At 37.7% G+C, this 26,482-nt stretch overlaps 1 protein-coding gene across 3 annotated transcripts in view; it reads left to right on the top strand.

The window, feature by feature from the left end:
- The window catches only part of CDKAL1 (CDK5 regulatory subunit associated protein 1 like 1), a 380,944-nt gene that overhangs the window by 117,422 nt on the left and 237,040 nt on the right, over nt 1-26,482 (top strand). For all 3 annotated transcript variants that reach the window (XM_030944157.1, XM_030944158.1, XM_030944156.1), the window contains exons 6-8: nt 2,259-2,355; nt 10,150-10,198; nt 24,256-24,376. In XM_030944157.1, coding sequence (XP_030800017.1) covers nt 2,259-2,355; nt 10,150-10,198; nt 24,256-24,376 — 267 coding nt within the window. The remainder of the gene's footprint in view (nt 1-2,258; nt 2,356-10,149; nt 10,199-24,255; nt 24,377-26,482) is intronic.

The raw sequence follows: 26,482 nt of genomic DNA, 5'->3' as shown, positions 1-26,482 counted from the left end.
TTTAAAAAGTTAAGTGAAGGCAATGCTTATTATGAAGAATACTCATTTTAACTTTTTCCCCCTAGCTCTAGTTATAGTCCCAGAAGATACAGCAAAATGTTAAAGCTGTGAAATAACATTAAAATGCCATTTAATGTGTCGAGGGAAACTTTGTTTATTTTTTTTTCTCAGATAAAAAGGCATGAATAAAAGCTTTTTCTTCTGTGGTGCTCGCAGGTTTTCAAGTAGATGGAGCGGGCTGTTGCTTGCAGCAGATTATACCAGATGCCAAGTTGCCTAGGGATGTGTGCTTTGTTTGCTGGAGACAGGCCTTATTGTCTTGCCTCCAGGCATTAGGTTGAGTCTGTTAGACTATCTAAGTAGTGATTTTTATCCTTTGAGTTAGTGGAGTGTCACATGGTGCTATGTGACATTTTTAGGTAAAGCATGAAGTATGATTTTTATTTTCTTATTTTTTCTTGGATATGTAGTAGGTAACCTCCATTGAAGTTTTGCAAAACCCTTAAATGTTTACCACTGAAAGAAAAGAGATTACAGGTTTTGGAGACATGTTTCTACATTCTGTGCCAAAGAAATATATTAAATTAGCTTCTTATCATAGTTCTTTACCCACAGAAATATTATCAAGGAAGAGGTGAAAAGATGTGCATTTATATTATACACTCATTGTGCAAGTAGAGGACCAACAAGGTTCTGTGTGATGTCTGAATATTTCCTGAAAGTCCCACTAAAACAAAATCAAAAATCTTATAGATATTTGCTGCATTTATATTGGATATGAAGTAACAGTCATAATCTATTTACTTGTTATTTGTCACTTGTGTTTGTTTCTTTCCATTAAAATACCTTATTTTAGTGCAGCAGCCAACACAAGGTATTTAGCAAAATGGCCTGTGATCTCCTTTATTATGGCAATCTGTGTGCTATATTGAGCTTTCATTTGAGCTGTAAATTGTAAACAGATTTGTCCATATAACAAGTGTGGAGTGAAAATTCTGAGCAGGGAAACTCTCTGTGGTACCACTCTGCATTTGTTTGGGGTTTTTTTGTTAAAATTGCCTTTGCTGGAGATCGACAGATACTCATTTAGCATTCATGTGCTTGTTGAACATCACTTCCTTTAGTGCATTCATCTTGCAGACAGCTCAAGCAACCTGAAGAGTATAAAATTGTCTATGTACCTGTGTATTGTGGATATTTTTTCTGAAAATTGTTGTGATGTGTCTTAGCCTATTCCAACATAACAGTAAACACTTCATGAATTCATACATTGCTGGAGAAAAGATCCGGGTTCCAGTTTGACAGAAGCCATGATACAACATGCAACCATGAAAGATTGTTCTTGGAGCAACCCATAATATGTTAGACCTGGCAAATCTCCTAATATTATTCAGCACTTTCCTTCTTCTGTGTTTTGCACATTCTTAATGCAGTTGTTGTGTTGGTTAATGTGGTGATGGATGATGTTCAAAGCTGAATGGACATTGGCAGGTTTTGCATCTCGCTGTTTTTGCATGTAGCCACTAGTTCTGTGCATGCCTTCCATCAGTTTTAAGACTCAGCGCTGGCTTGATACTGCTGAGTTCAAAGTGAGTAAAAATGTTACTAATGAGATGAACAGTGTTAACCATTTCATCATAGTGTTTTGATTTCCTGCCTGATGCTAAGGTAGTGTAAAAGCTAAGGAATAATGTAAGTTATCCAGACAAAGTGTTCAATATGCTTAAATACGTAAACATTTTAAAGTAACTGCCTATTTCAAAGTAAATAAATGTTTTAAGTAGACATCAGAAGACTGATGTAACTGGTCAGTTCTGACTGGTGCTACATAAATGGGTCTGTTCTAAGCTAGGGGTTCCTGCCTGCATCCTGTCCTCTGTCCCTTGCATTCTGTGTAACTTCTTGAATCGATGTCAATTACTCCGTTCCATCTTTCTTGGCCAGTTTCTCTTCTATCATTTTGGCAAATAAAGTGATCTTGATTAGAGCTTTCAAGGTTATGTTTTTGTCCAACATATGCAATGGTCATGGTCTCTGTACATACTCCCCAAATGGAACCAGGTTTGCTGTAGCTTCACGTGGGCTTCTTTTGGTGTGTTGGTTTGTTTGGTTTCTGAGGCTCAGACATGCTCAAATTGCTTCTGATTTGGTGAGGTCTTCATTGGGATTGTTTTCTGTTGTCACATGCATAATGTGACTGTGTTGAAATTGAAAATGATAATTTAAAAAATACTGACACACTGTTTGTCTTTCTTTAGGAAAGCCCAAGAAGGGAAGAAGAAAGTTGTTCTAGCAGGCTGTGTACCACAAGCTCAACCTCGCCAGGAGTACCTGAAAGGATTAAGTATTATAGGGGTATGTATCTTTAGAAATCAAAGGTTTTCATAAATGTTTTCAATAGGTCAGTGTCAATATCTAGACTCTATTGCCTTTCTCTTGGAAAAAGCAGCAGAGAAGCTTCTTGTCATGCACCCCTCCTGTTCATCTTTTTGCATTATACAACATTTAAACCTGCCTTCAGTCGAGGGTGATTTAATTTGGCTGTGGCATGAGGGGAGAAAGAAAAGGTGTTGTTGTTGGAACTGACTTCCAGTGCCCTTTGAAGCCTGAAAATTTCCAGGATGAAGGTATCAGTTACCATATTCTTAAGAATATCACAGTTTATTTGCTCCAAGACAAGCCTTAAGACCTTTGTTAAAATCAATGGAAGAGGCATTACTAGAGCATATGAATTTCACAGACATAGCTGAAGATTTGGTGGTTGTTTTTTTACTTCACACTATTAAGCAGAATGGGAAAACAGCAATTATTATTTTGTTTAAATTTGAGGCAGTCTGAAGACTTAAATCCACTGGTGGCTGACTTGTTAAATAGTTACAAAACTTTACCTCAAAAATGAAACCACAGAGCTTTGACTAAAGAAATAAAGTGTTTTCAGTGTTCTGTGGATGTGGTACTACTGTATCATTGAATCACCTTTGGAAAAGAAAAAAGTAAAATGGATGAATGGATTTCCTCTTTGCTCAGAGGCCACAAAGTTATTGATCCATAATTGGTTGTTATAGCCAGTATAATAATACCTACACATATGTAGACAGAGGGGACAAAAATGAGCAAGTCACTACCCTTTGACCAAGATTGTAATTTGATGTTTCAGTTTTGATGGATTTAACCTATTAAAATTGGGAAGTTTGATTTTTTTTTTTTCTAAATTTTTCCCCTAATTTAAAAAATTTTCTTTTAGGTAACATTTAATTTCTGAAAATTAACCTCTTCTCATCATCTTCATTTGAGTACCTAGAACCAGTGTTTCATGAAAAATATTAGCATTTTTTACAGAAAGATTTCTGTAAGGAGATGAATTAGGTGTTAATACAGTCTTCCCAAGTACTTTGAAACTAGACCTGAAAATACTGAAATGTAGTCTTTGCAATAAGGACACTGTCCTCTGGCTGTCATTGCTGTGGTAAAATTTACTGTGCTTTGAATAATAGATCCCTCAGCTCAGAAAGGTCTCAACCTTGAGGCAAAACTATTAACAAAAACAAAGCTAAGAGCATATTATTGTCTCTGTTTTCAGTTTGTACATTTAAGATTTTATTCCCATTTTATAAAGAATGTGTGTGAGAGGGTGACTATTTAAAGGACAAGATTTGTTATCTTACTATGGCAAAATATTTTTGAAAGGCAGTTTTTGCAGAATTGAGAGACAGAAAATGTTCTGTTGGCAATAGGATATTGATTCTACTTTAAAATTTTAAGCATTAAGGGTACAGTTTTGAAAATCTTTCTTTAATACCAGGTTGGCTTTGTCTTCAACTTAGCTGAGAGACATAGTTGATTTATTGTTGCTTATATAAGTTCTGCTATTTTCTCCCCCCACACTTTTTTTTCCCCTCTTTTTCAATATTTATTTTAAAGGACCATGTTGTCTGAGAATGTGTTTATTTACCAGCAATTAGAACTCCCTCAGGCTGGCTTTCTAAAGGCAGTGTGTCAGAGGCTCTTCTGCTCCTCTTGTTGGGATGGAGGAGGAAGTTGTGTTGGAACTACCAGAGAAATTCTAGTAAACTAGAGCTTGTTTTGATCTGCATTTGAAAAATACAGGACTGAACTTCCACTGTTATTTATTTATTGCCTGATTTGGGCAGAAGGAAAGGAAGGGCAACTTCATATCCTTACCATATGTGGTGTTACTGTGGTTCTGTGTTTCTTTAAAATAATGCTACTTTTTAAACATAATATGGGTTGAGGCCTTGCCATAGGCTGTGTGTAAATCAAACTATAATGTCACACCACAAGGTGAAGGAGCTCTTTTGTGCAACAGGTAAATTCTAGGCAGTAATAAACCTGCCAAGGGTGTAAAGTACCTGAAGCACATAATAATGCATCACAGAGGTTCACAGCCAGTTCCCCTCTGGTGGTGTCCAAAGCTTACCCCTTTGTGTTTGTGGTGTACTCCAAACTCAAGTGCTCATGCCGTGCACAAAGAGACATCAACTCTCCTACGCAGTTATCCCTCACTTTTCATTTTTAGTTGCTAAGTAGTAACTAAAAAGAAGTTACACCCAAAGTACACATCCTAAGTACACCTAAGTTACACATCCTAAAGAAGGATGTGTAACTGTGCAGATTGTTTTGAGGGGATCATAGGGGAAGGAAAAGGAGAGACAAGGGGGAATGAAAGATTTAGCTGACAGGTTATGTTTTGGGACCCATGAATGGATGTAGGTAATGGTAGTGTTTCCTCTCTTCCTGAGCTCCATAGAAAAACATGCAAAACCTGTGCTCCCTGTGATAGTTGAGCCATTGGAACGGGATACTTTATTTCATTGACATTTTCTGGAGTTTTAAGGTGCTTGATCTCCAAATGATCCTATGTGTTGGAACTCCTGGTCAGGTTTCTGGGACTTTATAGGTCTTAAGAGGCTTCACAAAGCCTGTGTATCTGTACTTTGAAATCATCAAACTTGCTGTGCAGACTGAAAGCATGGGGCCTAATCCATATATGTATTCTATTGAAGGCATACAACAGCTCCACAGGTGAGTGAATCCTGAATGAGAACTCCAGTGCTTCCTTCTCTGTCTTTCCCAGTGTAACATCTAGCATCAAAAACCCATCACCTTCTGCCATACACCCATCACCCAAGGGAAGTCTCTCATGCCTATTCTTTCATCTGCACAAACCCACACAACCAAGCCAGTGTTGCTGCTCTGGAAGGCTGTAACCCCCTCTTTGCTGCTGCTCTCTGAGTCAGAAGGTGCAGGTGCCGTGCATGGTAGGGCACTGCAGGCTCTTTGGCCAAGATGAGCATGAAGCCACTGCTTCCAGGAGAAATACATAGCTATGAAAGCCCTCTGCTAAGGCTCCTTGCATTCTCCTGACCTCCAACTAACCCTTTCCCCTGGCTATTCTACTGTATAAGGCAAGCTTTAAGTAATTTTCTTTTCATATCCAGTTTGAAACTCTGGAATGTGATTAGTGGGAGTGCTGAGCACTCCCAACAGCAGCACATAACACTAGGAGCACTGCTATAAAAGAGATGATGCAGCATAAAAAATGCTAAGTGTATTTCAAAAAGCAAGCACTTTATTTCTCAAGCTGTACATCTGTAATTGGTATACACTTTTAAGTTTAATGCACTTTATTCTTTCATTTGTAAAATACTCCAGTGAGCAAAGCTTTAGCAGTGCCATTGTGAAAGGCAATCACTGGAACCTTACCAAGATGCCAAGTGTCCATACATCCCTACTGCTTTGGCCTCATAAACCAGGAAGATATGTTGTATGGTATTTCTGTGGTTCTGTTCATAAAAGTTTTGATGATGTTTGCAAACCAGAGATAGTGATACTTGCCTACCTTGCAGTGTAGGCCAGTATCTGCATTCATGACTGGGAACCTGTCTGCTGCCCTTAAAACAGAGCCTTGCATGAAATGCAAATATCCAATATGTACTTCATGAAAGCCAAGTTTGATGGAATTTTACTCGGAATTATTTGAATTAGCAGAACTTCTTGGAAAACATGCTGAAAACCTGGGAACGGGTGGACACTCTTATTCTGTAATTTATGGCTAAGAATGACTTCATACAAATCTCAGCTGGTTGGCTTTGGCTTTTGAATTCCCATGTTGATATTCATATAGGACACTTGAACCTGGAAAGCCAGAAAAGAGTATCAGTTAAGCACCTGCTTTTAAACTGAAAATTGGAAGTGCAAATAGAAAATGTTCATTTAGCAGTTATGTACTGTCCTGTAAATCAAACGGTGTAGCAATTAATTTAGATCAGAATTATCCTTCAGCTGTGTCAGTGTTTTGCGATGAAAATCAGTTGTTTATGTGCATCTCTGGGGTAGTCCCCTTCCCTTTAAAGTTTGTGTAGATCCTCCTCTCAGGATACATTCCTAACCCAGAGTAATGCCCATTACCATGGTCAGTATTGTCAGGAAAGGTTTTAAACACAGATGTTATCCCTCTAAAGCCAGGGTGGCTATAGTCACATGCCTTTTGAAGTTATGTATTAAGCCCTAGATTTATCTTGCCTAAGTGCTGTAATTTGAGAGTCTGTTTTGCTCAGCTCTCTTTATGGTCAATGAAGATAATAATCTCTAAAATAATTTAGATTTTTAGAAGACCTGAGGTGCCTTTTGAAGCCATGTATTTCCCTTTTACTGGCTTTAGAAAGGGGATAGGCTGAGTAGTCTTTTAACATCCAGCATCTGGCAGAGATCCCTAAACAAGGTGAGATGAAACAGAGTTGGTGAACTGGAGTTTAAATCTTCAGGATTATAAATAGCATGTTCTGATTACCTAAGATAGACTATTTTATCTATGTAGTGACCATTTTGTTTCATAACTATGTCAATGAGAATCAATGTATAGGCTTTTTTCAAGATGAGAAAAAAAGATTGTTTTACTTCAAGGAGCTCTGTATAGATATTATGCTCACTCCTACGGTGTTCATATTGGAAAAATTTCTTTGTGTAAAGGGTGATCATGCATTGGACCAGACTACTCAGGGAAATGCTTGAGTCACAATCCTTGGAGGTATTTAAAAGTCATGTAGATGTGTGCTTAGGGATATGGTTTAGTGGGGGCTTGGCAGTGCTGGGTTATTATGAATACAAATGATTGCTGAGCTGCACTTAGGCCTAGCTCTGATCCCACCAGGAAGGGTCAAAGATTTTTTCTGGCATTTGTTTCAACTCAGCCTTCATACTTTGATAAAACTCTCTTTATTCTTGCTTTTTCACCAGATGGTTCCCTCCTTTGGCTGCTCTTCCATGGGTTCATGAGCCTTGCCTGTGCTCTTGGCCCATATCAATCTCAGCCCAGATTTCTGCACCAGCCCTGGTTTGTGGTGGTTGAGTGTTTTGTTTCTTTTTTTTTCTTTTTGCATAGTTATACTGAGCTGTCAACTCTGTTCTGTCTGTAGCTCTTGTTCTGTTCACCTCCTAATGGAGAACCATTTCAAGTGAACATTAGGTCTGAAATGTACTTAACTATGTTGGAACCAAGGTCCCACAAGATCTGTGGAACCAGTGTTGAGGAATGGTGTCATTTCCCTGTAGACACCACCAGGATGTCTCTGTGCTTCATGGGCTTCCTTATGCCTGATGGAGAGAGACATTATTGGAGCTGTGCTCTGAAGGTTTATACATATCTTTGATACCAGTCTAGAGCAGAATTATCCATAAGGTTAGTGAAGTGAGATGTGAGGAAAAGCATCCAGCAGGCCTTTATATATTCAAGAAAATTTCATTACTATAACTTTGTAATTTTTTCTCATTTTTCATTTCCCTCCCCCTTTTTTTTTCCCCAAATAAGAATTTTATAAACCTTTCCCTTTTTACTTCATGTTCACCTCACATTTTCTAAGATACTTTTATCTTCATAAATGCAGACTGGAAGCACTCCACATTTTCTTCTTGAGCACTTGGGGCTTTAGCCAAATAATTTTCAATAATTTCAAATGAAAAATATTTAATGTGGGAAATAACATGTAAGGCATCCATTTCTAGGTGAAGATCTCATTATCTCTCAGACCTATACTTTTAATTACTTACATGAGCCATCTTCTTGACAGACATATTGAGAATAATTTAATTTATCCAATAAAATGAAGAAGCAATATAATGGTTGGTGGTTTTTTTTCTATCTTTTTTCAACAGGGGATTTGGAGCAATGCAAAAATTCCTCAGATGCACAATGCAGAAAGTAATTGGTAGCTCAGGTTATGAACCACCCAGATTTCTCATATTTTAAATTATTAAAATGGTTATGAACTTAAACAGTCTAGTACTGAGACATATAGCAATAATATTTTAGGTAATATAACACAGACTTTGCTCCCTGTCTGTAGTGTAGTTTTAAGTGTGCACACTTCTATTTTCAAATGGAATTTTTCTATTTATTTTTAAACATTTAGTAGAAAGTATATATGTTAAATATCTTGAGTCATAATTTTTAAAACTACATCCAAAATGGATGTGTACACAAGTATGTAAATATGCATGTGTTTCATATGACTGCTTATGTGTGCTTTCTTTATAAGTTGATTGCTAGATATGTGTGTCTGTAATGCGGATGCTTGTGATTCAGAAAATTATTTAAATACAGTTATTTTTCAATAAAATTATTAAACTGGAGATATTAGGAATACTATAACTTAATTTCTAGAATTCTTAACTAATGTACTGTATTAAAAAATCTGAAATGGTGGACATCCCTATTTTAAAATCTGTATTTCAAAAGGTAAAAATAAAGAAAAAGAAAAATACATTTACATGGACTTGATCCAACACTCAGACAAGGAAAAGAATTGACTCCCACTGACTTTAGTTGGGAATTTAAAATCAGACTCCAACTAAAGTTGAGCTTTTTTTTTTAACTTCTTCTAAACAGATTGGAAAAATGAATGTGAAGCAGACAAGATTTTGCAGTCTTGTATTTACAGGGAATTACAAACTCAGTGATTTGGGGCAGAGAGACATAATGGCTTTGCTATGAGGGATCCAAGTTCCAGGCTCCTTGTTGCAAACCAGGATCTCCTCTTGAAGCCTCTGCAACTTGTGCTTTTCTACTTGTTTTGGAAAAAAGTTGGAAAACAAACTCCACGGAAAAGACTGCTAAATTCATACTGCATCTAGTTAATGTAATGTACAGCTTAGAGAAGCAGTGTTTAAAAAGGAATATTGTGGAAAAATTGCAAACAAACTTAAGTGTGACAAGTTGGCTTTCCTGCATTGTATGTAAATATCTATAGTAGAATTACACAGATTAGGTGGTTTGGATGAAAGCTCTGGAAAGAACCTCAGCCTCAAGAATTCCTGAGTGTTTAATTTTGCAGTGTTAATGTTGATTCCTTTTAGTTTATATGCCAAAATCTCTACAGTGTGTTGGCCATTTACTTTGTTGAAAGACTGATATATCTATTAAGAAATAATTGAACTATTTATCTTGTTATTGGTGAATTTTGGCAAATATAGCACTAAAACATAAATTTGTTGTCTTTATTGCAGATGTTATATAAAAGTAATTAAAGATTATTTTGTGTTGTGAAAAGCATGAGGGCTTTTCTCTCCGTTTCCAAACACAGCCTGCATGAAGTTCAGGAGAATGTCTTGTTCTTTTAAATTTCACAACAGTATTTTTAATTTCTTCCTATGTTCCAGTGTCTTCCCCCTCCAGTACCTCATTCATTTTCTCCCCTATATTCTGCCCTGACAATATCCTCAGCTTTTTGTTGTGTTCTCCACTGTCCACTATTTTGCTGTGGAGACCGGGTTGAGGGAGCACTTTGGCTGTTTGAGCCACCCAGGTGCTGAGTGCCTGGTTCACCATTGCCTGTCACAAACCATGAACAGCACTTAAGGCCTGAACTCTTTTCTAGCAATTTGGTGATTTTTGCCAAACTTATGGGAGCTTGCCTTTTTTGAGGACAAAATTTGGTTTAAATTAGGTGGTAAATTTTAAAGTTACTTTTGGCAGATTGACCAAGATCCACAGAAAGTAAAACTGGCTAAAAACACAGCCCAAAAGTCTTTACTCCCTCTTAATTCAGAAGAAGACACTCTTGAAAGACTAGTTAATATGAAAGTATGTTCAGTTGTTGACTACTTAGGCATTTACCTTCTGACTTTTTTTAGGTTCAGCAGATAGATCGTGTAGTAGAAGTTGTGGAGGAAACTATTAAAGGTAAGCATGACACTTGAACTAATTGCAGCTAGTTGGAAATGTGTAAGCATTACCGAAGTGCTGCTAGTGTGTTCTTTTTCACCCTAACTCTTGCTTGTGCTTCAGCTGAATGTTTGGGCAGTGCTATACTTTGTCATGTATGCTTTGTATAAGTGATAATTTCAGAGATGTTTTCTGTCAGGAGCTCTGTGGGCTGTTGGTTTCATAGGTAAATGATCAAGAGGAGATGTCAAGAAATCATTTCATCAGTGTAGGTTGGTGTAAAGTATTGTATAAAGCTTCTGCACTGTCTTAATTGAGTGTTACACTTCTACTTTCTTATGTTTAGTTCTCTGATATTTTCTTCTTTTCCAATGTTTTGGCTTACCTCCCTGAGCTCTTCTCAGCAGGGCAGATAAATTATCTTCTGGTTTAATATTCTTTTGTAACTCTGTTCCTTGTTCTCTCTGGCTTTGTTCATGTGTGTACTCTTAGTACTTTGCAGCGAAGGAGGGAAAAAACCCAGTATTGTTTCTGCAGCCTGACCAGTAAACATTTGCTGTTAAATAAATATATTTGTCTGAGTCTTTCTGGGTTACCTAAGTTTGTCTCCATTACTTATCAGGCCATAAAAATTACTGTTCCATGAAGCTTTAAATTACAAGTTTTAGTTTAATTGTCTGTACTTTCAATATAAACAAGTGTCTAGTCCACAAAACATTGTCAGTAACTTTATTGCTGGAATACATTTTTTTTTGAACTGCAGCATCAAAGTTTAAAGCAATGCAAATTTTTAAAAGGAAAAAAATTTTCTATCATGAAATTGTGTAGTGTGGTGTTAAGTTTCTAGAGCTTGTGGTTTGAAGGCCTTAAGATTTCATGTTGCTTTGAATGCTTTCAGGAATGAAACCTGTACTTTTATGTACTCCCAACCAAAATTTGTCCCAGATTATCCTTAACTTATGGCAGCTATTTTTGGGGGGTAGAACCTACTTTTCCGCACAAACAAAGAAGAAATACATTCAGTACATATTTTTTATTTAGTAAGGCAAACTGTTTTCCCAGAAGCATCATGGTGTTCATGACAACATGTTGGAAATGACGATGCTTCATGATTTTTACAACGGTAATTAGATCCCTATCTGCTTTTTCCCAAATTTTATTAGTTCTTAAGGGAGTAAGATGATAACCTGGGTCAGCATGCCCTCCCTTGACAAAAATGGGGTTTGTAATATTTATACTGACTCCAGATATTACTGCTTTTTTGATAACTTAATTACTCAGGTTATGGTGACTGAATGTTAAAGAGTACAAATAATCTAGTAGCAGCTGTTAAAATAATGATTTTCACTGAATGGATTTTTAGATTGCATTTTAAACATTGATATAATGCTGGAAAATAATGTTCATAGGAATGTTAGTGAACATTTTAACTTTAAAATTTTGGAAAGATTTTTGTTCCTTTCTAGCTTACTAAAAGTGACCTGAATTAGAAGGAGAAAGTGAGCTGCTGAATTCCATACATAGTGCCAATTCCATCAGGGATTTCCCAAAAGATAATGGAACTCAAGATTTCAGGAGTTTGATTAGAAAAAAATGAATGAAAACTAACTCTCTGTTTTGAAAGAGACATTGACATACTGGAGAGAGTCAAACAGAGATGGTTAAGAGGCTGAGACTGGATAATTCCTCCTCATAGGAGAGCCTGGTAAGGCTCAGGCAGGGGGAATCACATCCAAGTGTATAAATACCTGAAGAGAGGGTGCAGAGAGAAGTGAGACAGACTCTTTTCAGTGGTTCCCACAGACAGGACCAGAGGCAACGGGCACAAAAAAGCAGAGGAGATTCCCTCTAAACACCAGGAAACACATTTTGACTGTGAGGATGACCAAGCCCTGGCTCAGGTTACTGAGGGAGGTGGTAGAGACTCCATTCCTGGCTGTATTCAAATACTGTGGACATGGTCCTGGGGACCTGGCTCTCAGTGGCTCTCCTTGAGTGAGAAGGCTGGATAAAGTGGTCTCCAGAGGTCCTTTCCAACTGTAACCCATCTGTGGCAATAAAATTGCAATTGGAAGGAGAATCAAGTTGACAGAGATCATAGCATAGGATAATGACTTACTTTGGTAAAAGCCAGCCATAAAAATAGGAGCTTTTACTTATATTTATTTCATTTACTTCAAAAAGCTGCATTATTTTTTGTATTTTGGAATCATCTACTAATGGAAAAGCATGTGAAGCATTGTGTTTTATGAAGAGTGTAACTGTGAACTCCCATTATCCAAGTGAAGTAAAATACTGTAGATAACAGGACTGTTGATTAGAGTATTTTATTGTATAAAATAGATACATGGTAGAAGATTAAATTAGTGGTAGATCAAATGAAATGTAACCCTTTGTTTTCATGAGTCTATATCATTGGCAACAGCTTCTGTAGCTGCTAATGCTTTCAGGAGATTGAGGTGGTGTGGGACAGAGGATTAAATATGAATTATGAATTCAGAGCCAGCTTTACACCTGTCACTTTTAAGCTGAGTGTCTCATAGCTGTACAATTTGTTTCACCTTTTTTTTTGAAGAAAAGCTAAAGGTTGCATGGGTGATACACTCTTGTAGTGTGGTTATGTATATATTGAAAGCTTCAAAAATACTATATACTGAATGTTTAAAAAAAATTTGATTGAATAAGTGGAAACTTCATTGTGTCTCTGCTCTGAAGGACAGCTCTGTAGACTGGTCAGCCTAACTGAGTTGTCTGGATTTTCTGTCCAAATACCAAGGTAGAAACAGGTTACCCTGATGCTAGTTTTAAGTCTAAAAGTCTAGCTTACCCTGGCTTCCCATTTCTTAAGTGGTACCTTAGTTTTTTCTTGGATGCTTGAATTTTGTAGTACACAATTTACAAAAAGGGAAAGTTTGCAGAAAGAATTTTTTTCCTTATATTTTTTTTTCCTAATAGTCATCTTTTAAGTTTTTCATGGCTTCCCTGTTGGATTTGGTTGAAAGCTTGCTGCACTCCCAAAGAAAGTTTATTTCTTGGAATTATTTGGAGCTCTTTGTATGAAATATGGAAGGGTGTCTTCTAGCTTTATTTCTCAGTCTTAAAGGCATTGTCAGGAAGACCTTTTCAGAGCAATTCTATTCTGCTGGGTCAAGAGATGGTAGTTTCAAGAAATATATCTTTGTGGTGGTCTTTACCACATATGTGTGAAGTCAGTGTAATTGTTAGTTCCCAACTCTCCATCGAGATAATTCTGATAAACACTTTTTATGTGACTTTATCTTTTTATCCTGTTTCATCAGAAAATGGAAAAGAAGGATGTGCGCATTTGTTGTTGCACTGACAGCTAAAAGAGAGAGAGACTTTTAAGATGCTTAGTGATTTCTCATTTTTATGCCATCCTAACTTTTATCACAAGTGTTGAATTGAATCTTTGAAATTTCCTAATTAGCAGGTAAATTAGAGGTAAATTGTCACTTCCAGAAGCAATCTTCAATAGCAGTGCAGTATTTGTATGCAGGTCATGTCTAATTAATATTTATAGTGTGTCCCAAGATATATCTTAACTAGAGGCATCTTCATGTACTTTTCATATGATATGGTAATTTATAATCTGAAACCTCTATACTGCCTGTGAGGAACTAGACAAAATAATTCATTGACAGTCTCAGAACTGAGTTTCTCAAACTGATGGCCACAACTGTGTAGCCAGTGTGTCTCTCATTCTTCCTGATAAAACAGAATGGTTTTGTCATGTAGGGTTCTGATTTAACAGTTCAGTAAACTTTGCTTCATCTGCATATTACCCAAATTTTAAGTCTGGATTACAGCAGTTTTTACAACATTAGGGACAACATTCCCACTCCATGTGCTTAGTTTTCCAGTAAGGTGTTATGATGACATAGAATGTTAGGAAAATATTGCTAAGGAGTTGTGGTGTCTGTGAGCTAGGTGAAAACAGGCCTATAATTGATGTGTATTGCATCACTTAGTAAAATTTCTGTATAGAATATAAAAGTTACTTGGTATGACCAGTTTCTATGGTATGCTCCAATAAGCTGAAGATTTGTCTTTGGAACTGCAGAATGTCTTTATGGTGACTGCTCAAGTCAGCTTTTTATGAATCACTCTAAAATCTGTCTTTAAAAAAAGCCTGTGCGTGTATACAAGCTTGGCTGTAAACAGTTTACAGTAGGCAAGAGAATAAATTTCTTCTGTAGTTTAAAGGAAAAATGTTAACTGCTTAATGGAGAAATTCTTCTTTTCTGGCTTTGAATTTAGGTCTTCAGAGATTGAGGTCTGTTCCCCTTCCTTTCTAGACATGCTCTCAAATCTCATGTTATTAAGGGTTTGTGGGGGTGGGAGGCGTGGGACCAGAGTATTTGTGTACAGTCTGCTTTTAGCTTAGGCCTTAGGGAGATGAGGGACATAGGCTGAATTGAGTTTAGTCCATATTGTGTCAGTCTAATGCTTTCACAAAGCATAGTTTTACAATGGGTCATTAGACCTGATTATAAAAAACAACCAAAGGAAATTACTTCAAGGTTGAGCCCTTTATACTTAACATAACCTTTCTCAGTTTCAGTCATGCTGACCTGTCTGGTGAAGTTGTCCATCTATTTCCAGTTTAAACATTGACCATTATTTGCTCAACTGTTTATTGTCCTCATGTGGTTAGCAGGATTCATGATAATTGCAGTGTCTGTATGAAAAAGAGATAAAAGGTACCTATATTATATATAGGCTAAAGTGTAGAATTTATACTGGATTGTCCACCTGACTGTGAGTGTGTGTGTATATGTATTTATCTGTACATACATGAATGTCAGAATGTTAAACAGTGTTTGTATGTGCTGCTTGATTGCACTAGAATCTGCTGGTAACAGTAGATAAAATAGTCTCTTTTCAATTTCTATGACTGTGGGAAGAGTAGCCTTGACTTAAGAAGTTGATGACAGGCCAGATTGAAGAATAAAAATTGGAGGAGTCGGGAGTTCCTATTTGAGGAGAAGAAGTATCATTTGGCTCCCAGTCAGGAAAGTGACTGTTTGTGCCAAAATGCAGCTTAAGGAGGGTCAGAGGGAGGGTAGTGGCCTCATCAAGTCTGTGTTTCTGTTTCTATCTCCTTTCAAAGGTCATAGAAAGCAGGGGTGAGGGGGGCAGTTTTGGGTGGGTTGTTTTATTTATTTCACTGTGTGGTGGGTTGACTTTGTCTGGCTGCCAGACCCCCACCCAGCTGCTTTCTTGTTCCCACTCCTCACGAGGGCAGTGGAAAAAATAAAATGGGATAACTCTCGGGTCATGGTAAGGACAGGAAGATCACTTAACTAGTTACCATCATGAGGAAAACAGACTCGACTTGGGGAAAATTAATTTAATTTACTGCCAATTAAAAATAGAATAGAATGGTGAGAAACTATAGCCACCTTCCCCCACCCCTCTTCTTCCCATGCTCAGCTTCATTCTCTCATCCTGGACTCCCCCATCTCCTCCCCTGAGCGGTGCAGAGAGATGGGGAGTGCAGGCTGTGGTCAGCCCAGTGCAGCCCCTCTGTGCTGATTCTGCTTCCCCACACTGTCCCCCCGCTCCAGCCTGGGGCATTCCTGTGGGCTCTGGGGATCCAGGAACTGCTCCAGCGCGGGTCCTCTGCGGGGCGTGCAGTCCTTCAGGAGCAGGCTGCTCCGGTGGGGTCCCCACAGGCTTCGTGCACTTACTGCCAGGAGCCCGCTCCGCGCTCCGCCGCGGGCTGCGGGGGATGATCGGCTTCGCTCTGCTCTGCTCTTCTCCAGCGGCTGCAGGGGACCCCAGTGGAGCACCCGCAGCACCTCCTCCGTCTCCTCTTTCTCCTCCTCCTCTTCTCTCGTTGCTGCTCACAGGGCTTTCCCTCACGCTTCTTTCCTGGCTGCCAGGCTGTGTTTTTTCCTTTCTTACACCTGTGGCAGCTGTGGAGCTCCGCGGTGCGCTGTGGCAGGGCTTTTGGAGCCAGCTGGAGCCGCCTGTGTCTGGCCCTTGGCAGCCCCGGCCTCTCCTCTCCTCCTCGGCCCCTGCGGCCCCCTCCACACACCCCGGGAGAGTACCATGTCCCTAATGCGATTTCTGGGAGGTAGCATTGCCTTTTAAACTGAGATTATTGTGGAAAAGTAAGGACACTAACTGGAAAAGCTGTGTTCGAGGCAGGTTGGATAAGGCCTTGAGCAACCTGGTCTAGTGGGACATGAGCCCATGGCACAGGGGTTGGGACCAGATGGTCTTTAAGGTTCTTTCCAATCCCTTAACTACGTATTCTATGATTCTATGAACTCATGCCAGGGACTGTGTTTAAAAGACTTAAGAAAGTTGGATGGGATTGAAATAATGTTTTCAGTGGGAATACGCAGAGCTACAGTGAGTCAGTAACTTGGGGCCGTGTCTGTGATTAAAGGATTCACCCATCACTCATTTGTATGTATCAAACGCTGAGGTTAATGGCATAATGTGTTATGTGCCACCTTCTTCTGTTTTGTGTGCCCTGGATTGGAAATTTTGGAGATACTCCTATTTAAACAAAATTATAATTTTTTGTTGTCATCAAAGCATTATGGGTAGAAAATGTCATTACTCAAACAAGTATCTTCCCCCCACCCCATTCTGTTATTTAAGAACTACTTTGACAACAGGCATTGGCTTATAAAAGACCTGGCTGGAAGGTGCTCTGCTGTATGGTTTTTAAACAAAGGTTTTTTCATGTGGCCAGAGGCTTCAGTGAGAACACCAGGTTGTGTTTTGATTGTCCCTTTCTGACTGCTTACTAAAAGTGTGATATACTGAAGGGTACTGATGAGTTGCAAATAGTAATACCATGATCTGTGTCATTATCAGTTCAGAGAGTTCAGCTTTGTAGACTGTAAATTAAATAAAAATGTAGAGCATGATGAGGAATATGCAGTAATTGTGGAGAAACTGTTTCTGCAAAGGCAGATTTTAATTGCTTTTGTAAAACGTCAGTAATGATGTGGCTCAACATTAAAGTCGTCCCTGCTGGAGTAAGAAATTTCTGTTACTATCAACCGGTTTTTGCTCTTACAGGAAAGTTTATTGCTGTTTTTGCTGTGTCTGTTCAAATGCTTTTGGGCATGCAGGGACTGTTAGGTATGTGAGATGATCCAGGACTTTAGATAGGTTTAGTAATTATTTTTCTCAGTGTAGTTATTTCACTGATTTAATTTATAAATTTGATAGAACTGACTATCCTAGTTATGACTGTCACTGTTATGATTTTATTTTGTAAGTAGCTCATAGAAACTGAATGGAAGATAAATAGTGCCACAGAAGAAGAAAATAAGCAATCAGGGGAAACAGACTGAAAATCTTGGTAGCACAACTGTGATTGCACATTGTTAAATGAGCCCGTGATGTGCATGGAAAAGGTACCTTTTCTTCTAAACCCGTATGTGCTCTTTTCCACACTTTGAGTGAATCTTACATCATCCCTATTTTTCTGTCCTATTCACATTTGTTAGACTCACCTGAATTTAGCTGTGTTGGAGGATCCTCGTGGCTGGTAAATGTAAAGAGTGCCTCATGGTTTTGGATACAGTGGGAAGGTCAGCTAAGCATTTCACTCTGAGGCTAAATTTGTTCTGTTCACCCTGCACACTCCAAAACATTAGGCAAGTTACTTGCGCTCTTGTGCTGCTGCAGCTGGCTCTGACAATCCTGCTTTCAGCACTTCCCTTCCTCATAATGCAGCCTGTTTTATCTGATTCAAATTGTCTTTTCCCTTGGAAGTTTCTCTCCAGGATCTCCTGAGGTTTTGAGCAGAATCTTTGATCCTAATCAAATGCGTTTCTTCACAGAGAGGTGAGGACAGAGGGTCAGGGGAAGTCTTCCTGTAGTCCATTCTAAGTATTGTCCTTCTGAGCTGTGGAATTATGGCTGGCATTTTGAGCTCACAGGAGATTTAGTGTTCAGGCACTTTTCCAGAAAGACAATAACATTGCATGATCTCAGAATAAGTAGGATGGAGCTAGTGAATCCTAAAAAAAAAGCAGTAGTGCCTTAATAGTGCCTATTAAGCATTTCAAGTGCTTTTGCTGTGATAGAGGAAAATACTATGGATGTGTCAAAAATGTTCCTGAATACTTATATTCTTAATTTAACTTGGTGAAATTTTTACATGGACAGTAATTCCTTGTTAATAGTTATCTCTTTTTCTGTATGACTTCTTGTACAGTACGGTTTTAGTGCTTACAGATATTGTTATGATTGAGTCATACACTGGAGACATGCCAAGAATAAAGAGGCATTGCATGTTTAATGGAGAGAAAGTAGTGTATTAATTTTAGCAATATGGGACACCTGTGGACCTTTTCTACTGAATATCTTGTTTTTGAAATTACAATTAGGTGAATTTTAAAAAGCTCCTGTCTTCACCAGTGTGACACTCACATTCCAGAGTCTTCCAAAGCAGTATTATTGTTGGGTGCTAATTCCAAGTGCAACACTTAGTAGTTCTCTGTATTTCAAGCTAGTTACAAATGTGCTGTATGCTTAGTAATTCCTGCACATTTCTATGAAGTTTTTTGATTTGGTACAGGGTGGAAAGCAATCTTTTTATGAAAGAGTTTTGAATGTAGAGACTGGATCAAACATAGCATGGGCTATCAGCATCCTAATGGGACTGGATGCCTGGCCCAAGCACAAGGAAAGATCAGTAACTCTGACACCATTAGTCTGAATTGTTCCCTGTTCCTGCCTACACCAGGTGAAGGAGTTTGGCTGTTACAGAACATTCCCATCTTCACTGATCTGGAAGAGGAATAATTTTTATTAGTTGATTGGTCAGGAGCAGGGCATATACTTCTCAGTTAGGTTTGGCTTTTCTTTGCTCCCTGAATTTACTTGGGACAGGAAATGCCACTGATGACATTCAGGGATGCCAATGTGCTGCTGGCCAGCTGGGGTTGGTTTGGATGGGAGCATCCAAACAGCAGAGTTCTAAACCAATTAGTGTCCTTGTTTTTGCACTTGTGTGTGTCTGACAGCATGTGATTGCTCTGGGGAGCTTGGGAATTCCTTTGAAATCAGTCATGTCTGCTGTGGGACAGCATGTTTGTGCTGCAGGGCAGGGAGAAAATATGGGAGAGGAGCTTATGGCCTGCCCTTGCTTGGTGCTTCTTTCAGTCTTTATTACTGCTTTTGGTTCTTCTTTACCCTTCTTCCTTTAATTTTTCTTTGAAGAAATGTATTACTTTGTTTTCCCTTCATATGCTTTTACCTTCCTTTCCTTAGCCAGACTGCTCCTATGTGCTATTTTTCCCAGTGTTAACCTTGAGGAAAGGAAACTCTCTATTCATTGAGCCAAACAGTGGTGGAAGGAAACATGTGCAAGAGTACATGAAATAGTGCTTAATCCTGTTCCTTAAAGATGCTGGAGAAAATCAGGTTGGTGAGAGACATCTGAGAAGCGCGGAACAGCGCGTTGGCAGCTGTGCTCTGAGGAAAAAAAGTGTCTTTCAGGAAATGGTGAATAACCTCTAAGCACGGTGATGTAACTGGGGAAGGGAAAGAGTGTGTAACAGAACAAGCAGAAAACAATAGATATTGTTGCTGCCAAGGCTGGGGTTTCCTGCATCTTTGAGGATTTTCTGTAAAATCGTGGTTTTGAGCTGCTTGAGATATCTGGAAGCTAAGAAATCTGTGTCTGGCTGGGAGTTGTGTTTCAGAGTCACACTGTATAGCTCCAGTGGGATTTGCAGGGATGGGGAGGGACCGTCAGTGGGTGTCCTCTTCCATCTTTCAAGCAGATATAATTTCCCAGCAGTTTGTGAGGAGTGTAAGCCTGTGGACAGAGTGAAGCTGACTATTTTTTTAAACATAATATAGATCTACTAGTATCTAATACGATGCTGATAGCCAGGTAAAAGTTTGCTAAAATTTACTAAGCCGGGCTACTTCCCCCTGATTTATACTTGTAATAAACTAGGAAGGTACCAGTCCCATTTGAATCTGTTTGCTCTAATATCACTAGCATGCTTCTGTGGTTCTAGGTCACAGGGATATGATGCTAACCTGAGGTTCACAGGACATTTAATGCTATAATCTTATGACAAAGAAATTCCATTACCTGTTCCCTTCATATATTTGTATTTCAAAATTGGGCTTTCTCCATCAATCCTGAAGCACATACATTTATGATTAGAGGTATATGTACATGCCATTAAAACTGTGCTACTTCTTTGTGTCCTTTTTGACAAGTGAAAATAAAAACCTTGAAAATATTTTCATTTTGCATACTGAATGATCAAACTAGACACATTTAAATGCCTTCTTTTAGACTAAAAACAGGATTTAATATCCTGGTTAATTCATTCCAACCTTGTCCTTCTTGCAGATAGTGCCAAGTAATGTGAATTGTGTCTACTGACTTCTATGTAAAGATGAATTTAATATTAAACGGTTCTGAAAACTAGAGAGCTCTGATTAATTTTAAATTGTTCCTAGCTTGATTTCATTTGCATTTGCTGTGAGTGATTCTGTGCTGCAAGTGTCCTTGCTGGACTTGGTTAGTACTTCTGTTATTCGTAATCTGTATTAATTATCTACTAATTAGTGAAAAACTGCTCTGACACATGACCTAAACCACTAATTAACTTTTTCACGTTTTGTTTTGTTTTTTCTCGATGGAATTTTATCTGCTGCTAGACTGTGTGGAAGAAGAAAAGTTATTTTTATAGCAGAAGCAGTTAATAGGCCTAGATCGTTCAGGCTTTCCTATCCAACCTGACTAGATCTGTTTGTCTTTAAGCTGTGTTTGAAAGCTTGCATTGTAGAGTGAGCCCTCAAAAAAGGAGTGGTGTTTGTTTGATATCTGAGATGGAGCACTCATCATTATGGTAATAGACTTGTGATTAACTCAGTTTTCAAAAATGTTGTACAAAACTTAAAAAAAAAGAGGAAGTAAAACAAACATGAAAAGAAAGACTCCTTTTAAGTTTGGGACACCTGCTTTGCTTAGGTAAGTTATGCAACCTGTAAAGTCAGAGAGAAGGTAACTTAATCAGATAAAATGCTTTAGAAGTAAAGCTTAATTGCAGTGTTTTATCCCATTCTAAGCTTTGAAAGGAGGTCATGAATGAGATTTTAAGTTACTACTTTTTCTGTTAAACTTGATGTTGATCCAGGCTTAATAGTGCTGGTTGGGCAATCTAAAAAAAAAAAGGTTATTTAGCCTTTTCCTAGTTGAAGATGGGAAAATACTTATTTTTAAGTTTTCTTGAAACAAGTATGAGGTAAAAAAGATTTACAGCATGTGAAAAAGTATGATTCAGTGTTTATCAAGTTATATTTTATTAATAGTAACAATTCTGTAAGCAGGTGCTTTAGTGCTTACTTAAAATGAAACAAAATAGTCCTTGTATGGAGTAGGGGAAAAAGGATTTAAGGTTACAAATACTGTAATTGAGGGGGTTTTCTTCTTAGGAAAAATAATTAAGTGTGCCTGCCACACAAGTCACAGTAGTTGGATGTGCATGTGCTGCTTGCCTTCTGGAAGCATTAAACTCTCTGCTAAAAATCATCTCCCACTAGAGGCATTTTTTCAGCTTCTGGTGTCTGGACTGAAAAGTACAGGGGTATTGTTCTTCTTGAGTACCCCACAGGTCTTACAAGCCTCATATTGATTCAAACTTCAGTGTCCTTCAGGAGGAATATGGGAAGTGTATTTTATGTGAGAATAAGGTGCCACATTTGATTGCCAGGCCATGGATTTCCTGAGCTCCGGCTCAGGGTTGGGGTGGGTGCTGACATTCTTTGGATCACGTGGGGGATAGTCACAGAGCTGGGGTTTCTTTCCTGAATAAAGGAAGTCTCTGATGATAGAAGCAGCTCAGTCTTATTCTCCATATAAGTTATATTCTATCTGTAGGATGGCCTCATCTTGTAGGGTGTTTTTGAGGGTGGTTGCCTGTTTGAGTAATGCGCTCAGTCTGAGAAAGGGAGAGCATGGGCTAAATTCCTGTTAGGGAGCAGTTACTCACATGGCTTCTCCTTGTGAGGGTCCGTGTTCCGAGATGAGGCCTCCCTCATTCTGCACACTGAGATATTACTTGGGGAGGGGGGGCAGGTTGGTTTTGTGGTTTGTTGTTTTCATCTTGTTTTTTAAACTTAAGAATGGTGGTTTGACCCCAATTCTAAGTATGTTAATTTTAAATTTTGGGTAACTTGTTAAACCTGATTGTTTTAAGACTGCAGTGAATTGTTCCACTGTATTTTTAGCCATAAATACAAATACACCTTTAATATGGCAATGTAGCTGAATATTTTAAAAATGGAAAAACTGATTTATTCCAAATAAACCACAGTATTAAGAAATAAAAAAGGAATGTTTTCTGTTTCTGGTTTACGGCACTCACTTTTGTTATACAAGTAAATAAAATGGTGCCATGCTTGCAGCTCTTCAATGAAGCATTAGATTAGAAAATAAGTGATGGTGTTGTGAGACAAGGATGTTGCTGTTATTCTCAGGAAAAGGTAGAAGTGAGTAATTTAGCAAATGCTAGTAGCACAAGCACCATATTACTAAATTCACCACAGGATATAATGAAATTTTTGTCAAATGCAACTGCAGAAATAATGCCTTTTGTTTCCTGTCGACATGATGATGTCTTCTATCACTATTAACCATTATGTCTGCTATTGGTATTAACCTCTGTGCTGTCAGGTCAGTCCTGCTCTCCTGTTCATTAGATCACGTTTTTGATTTAGACTTTTTATGTACCTTTAAAAACCTCAAAGAAGATGTTATTCTAGAAGTAGTTGGGTTTTTTCTAGGCTGTTGTTGCCATATCAAGGAAATAAATTAAGAGCATGAATGCCACATTATTCAAAAATTAATTTATGACTCCTCAAAACAGACAGAGAAGAAAGGCTTTGACTGATGAAGGAATTAATTTAAATTCTTATTAAAGTAAATAGCTGTTGGTAACATAAGTTAGGAGCTTTGATGTAACACAGTTTTTAATTGATTTGAAGTGGTCATAGGCTTTGCTGTGCTGAATGTAGCTCAACTTGTACTTTATAGTTTCATGCATTCCTCTCACCCCCCTCCTATTTCAGAGTTAGCTTTTTCTTTCCTGAAATATTTGGTGGATTGAAGCTGTAGGGTTTCCTATCAGGGAGTTTTCCAAGTTCAAGAGAAACATGCTTTCTTTTCCTGCCAGTTTGAGTTGTTTTCTTCCAACTCTATTCAGGCATCTACCATTAGCTTTCCCTTGCTGTCTCTCACCTGCCTGTTCTAGGCTTTGTGGAGTGAATGATACAAGTCTTACACTCATAACTTGGGAACACTTTAGACTACCTTATGCAATAATACACACAATTGTTTTGATTCTTCATTGTTAGTTCTTGCTTCAAAATATCAGTGTCATTTGTGCTGTTTAAGTATAGGACTTGTCGTGGCATGACTGATGTTGCAGGCAGTTGGTGAAATTATTTGTATTTTACTCCCTGAATATTAATGGCTTCAGGAAAGTAGTTGTGAGGCAGTTTTCTGACCTGCAGTTGTCATGGTGCGGAAGGAATATGTGCAAATCTTGGTAGTCAGCTTAGCCATGGACATGTGAGGATATGGTTCACAGCACTTCCAGACTTACACAGTCAGGTAACCTTGAAATGTGTTGGTTCACCATGTAATAAGCTAAAAAAGTATTTAGTTGTTTATTACCTCCTAATTGAGGTTTGAATTTAATTTTTCAGGAAGAATCATCTGATCCCGCCATGCAACTCATTTAAATATTATTGCTACGTTGCTGTTTGGTAGAGAATCTGAAAATGAGACTGCTTAGATAATTTTAATCATATAAAACAGAAAATGTAAGTGTGAAGAGATAATTGGATGAAATAATTTGCTCATTTTAAGATTATTTATTTTACCTGTCAGTGTCTCTTTACAAATGCTCCAGATGGTGGAAATATATTATTACATCTCATTCTCATTTTCAGTCTTTGAAATATAAATACTACTTCTGAAGAAGAGCAAATCAAAACAACTATGATGAGACTTCTTTGTAATGACTGCATTTTTTTTGTTTAATTTGAAGGTCATTCTGTGAGACTGCTGGGTCAGAAAAAGGATAATGGAAAACGTTTGGGGGGAGCACGACTGGATTTGCCAAAGATTAGGAAGAATCCACTGATAGAAATAATTTCTATCAACACAGGGTAAGAATCTTCCAAACTTACAAAATATTCAGTACTGCAGAAGAATTCCTTTTATCTCTTTCTGCAGGTCTAGTGTACTACTACTAAGCCACACAGAAAGAGGCAGGATGACCACTTTTAAATAGTTTAAGATGTTAAATTACATTCATTCTGGAAAATAAATCCCTGCTTATTTGGTTACTAAAAGAAAAGAGCATTTATAGGGCTTTTTCCCCCTCTGTGATTTTTTGATTTCTAAGACGGTAGTTCCAGAATATTTTTAGTAACTCATTATGAACTGTAAACATTGTTAAGATCTGTCTGATGTGATTGTCAGCCCAGATTTATTAATGGCTAAATTAGATATAGTTACTTCTGTCTTGCTCCTCTAACCTGTTTGTAAAGAGTCATCATGTATATATTTCATTCTTATATTCATTTGAGCAAGGTACTCTCTCCTGTCAATCACCTCTGAATGCCCTTTTCCCCACGAGACTACAAGCATTTTCTATTCCATACTCCTGCTTTGAGGAATTCTATTTTAATCTTCCTTCCCTTGTTGCTTTCAAAGGCATTTATCAATGCCAATTGATATCCTTCCATTTTGTCAATTTATTAAAAAAAAAAAAGGAATAAAGCACCAGCAACAAAAATCGCACAAGTGCTCTTCTGATTTTCCTATATTCTCCAACTTATGTAGTAATTTCCCTGGTTGAATTTAAAATGCATTGCTCTGGGCATCCCAGGTAGGTGTGAACTTGCTGCCTAGAATGAAAAAAAAAAAAGTGGTGTAACTCAGGTCTGAGTTTCGATTAGCACGTTCATAAATATTTCAGAGAGGAATTTTGATACTATCTTCTTTCTTACTTCCTTGTCTTTTAGTAATGTGGCCTTCATAATTGCTGAGAAACTTAGTGTGCTGTTCAGGTCAGAATATCAGTTCAAGGTTTAGTGTGGTTACTTTTTCTTCCTCTGACTTGTGGTAAATATATGGGTGATATTTTGTCATATTGCTGAATTATAATGACTTTATAAACTGTATTTTTGTTCGCAGATTGGTTTTGAAGTCTGGATATGAACTCTTTGGTGTAGTTACTTCGAGTGTTCTAAATTCTTTACCTTATTTTCTTTCCAGTGAACATCTTGTTTTTGCCCATCAAAATCCTCTTCATGATTAAAACTGTTTTTTTACATTTGCTGTGTCTGACTTTCAGATGGTAAAAATTTTCCTTTTCCATTAATATTTATCACAGTATAATGTTATAATATCTTTCTGGTTGTAAATGTTGTCAAGGTTGTAAGCTAATTTGTTCATGTCTTTTGACGTATAGTAATGAACTTAAGATAGGAAAATTAGAAATACTATTATTTCAAATATGAGATTATTACTAGTTTAATTACAGAGGTCAATACCATGGTACTGTAGGGTATGTACACTTAGCATTAGGTGACTGATGAGGGTAGCAACCATTTGAAACTTTTTAAAATATATTTTGAACACATGTATTTTTTTACTGTTTGAAAAAACAATTACTTCCCAAATTGATCAAAAGGCAGACTGTTAACATCTCCTAAGTTACTCTCATAAACCCTTTCCTTTAGAACCTGATAGTTTACAAACAAAAATTACATTGTGTAGTAGTTCTTGCTGTTCTCAGGTCAATTAAATACCTACTTACTACCATAAGACAATATAAAAAAATACTGGAAGCTACAAAAAGCATATCTCTTTCATTGACAACAAAGTCAAATATGCCTTGATAAGGAAAAAGCATTCTTAAAGCCTCAAACAAGCAAGTTAGTTGTATAAGACACCTAAATTAACTACTATCTCAATCTGTGTTATATTGCCTGCTTTCCTCTCCTGAAATACAGATGTTTGGATTTTCCTGTCTTTTTCTTCCCCTTTCCCAGTCTCTCCAGCTGTGTATCATAAGTGACTTTTCTGTGTGTTGGTCTGGGTTTGAAAAACAAAGCATAGCTTTAAAAGGCAGCAGTGCGCAGCAGTTTCTGAAAATATAAAAATGTAATGAACGAAGATCAAGGCACAGACTGTATTAGTCCCTGTGATTTGTCTGTGCTAATTTTATCAGCTTTGCCTTAGTAGTCTGGTTATGTAAATTTTAG

The sequence above is a fragment of the Camarhynchus parvulus genome, chromosome 2, assembly GCF_901933205.1.
Source record: "Camarhynchus parvulus chromosome 2, STF_HiC, whole genome shotgun sequence".
Taxonomy (NCBI): Eukaryota; Metazoa; Chordata; class Aves; order Passeriformes; family Thraupidae; genus Camarhynchus; species Camarhynchus parvulus.
The sequence above is the reverse complement of the archived record's forward strand: the minus strand, read 5'-3'. Positions and strand labels throughout refer to the sequence as shown.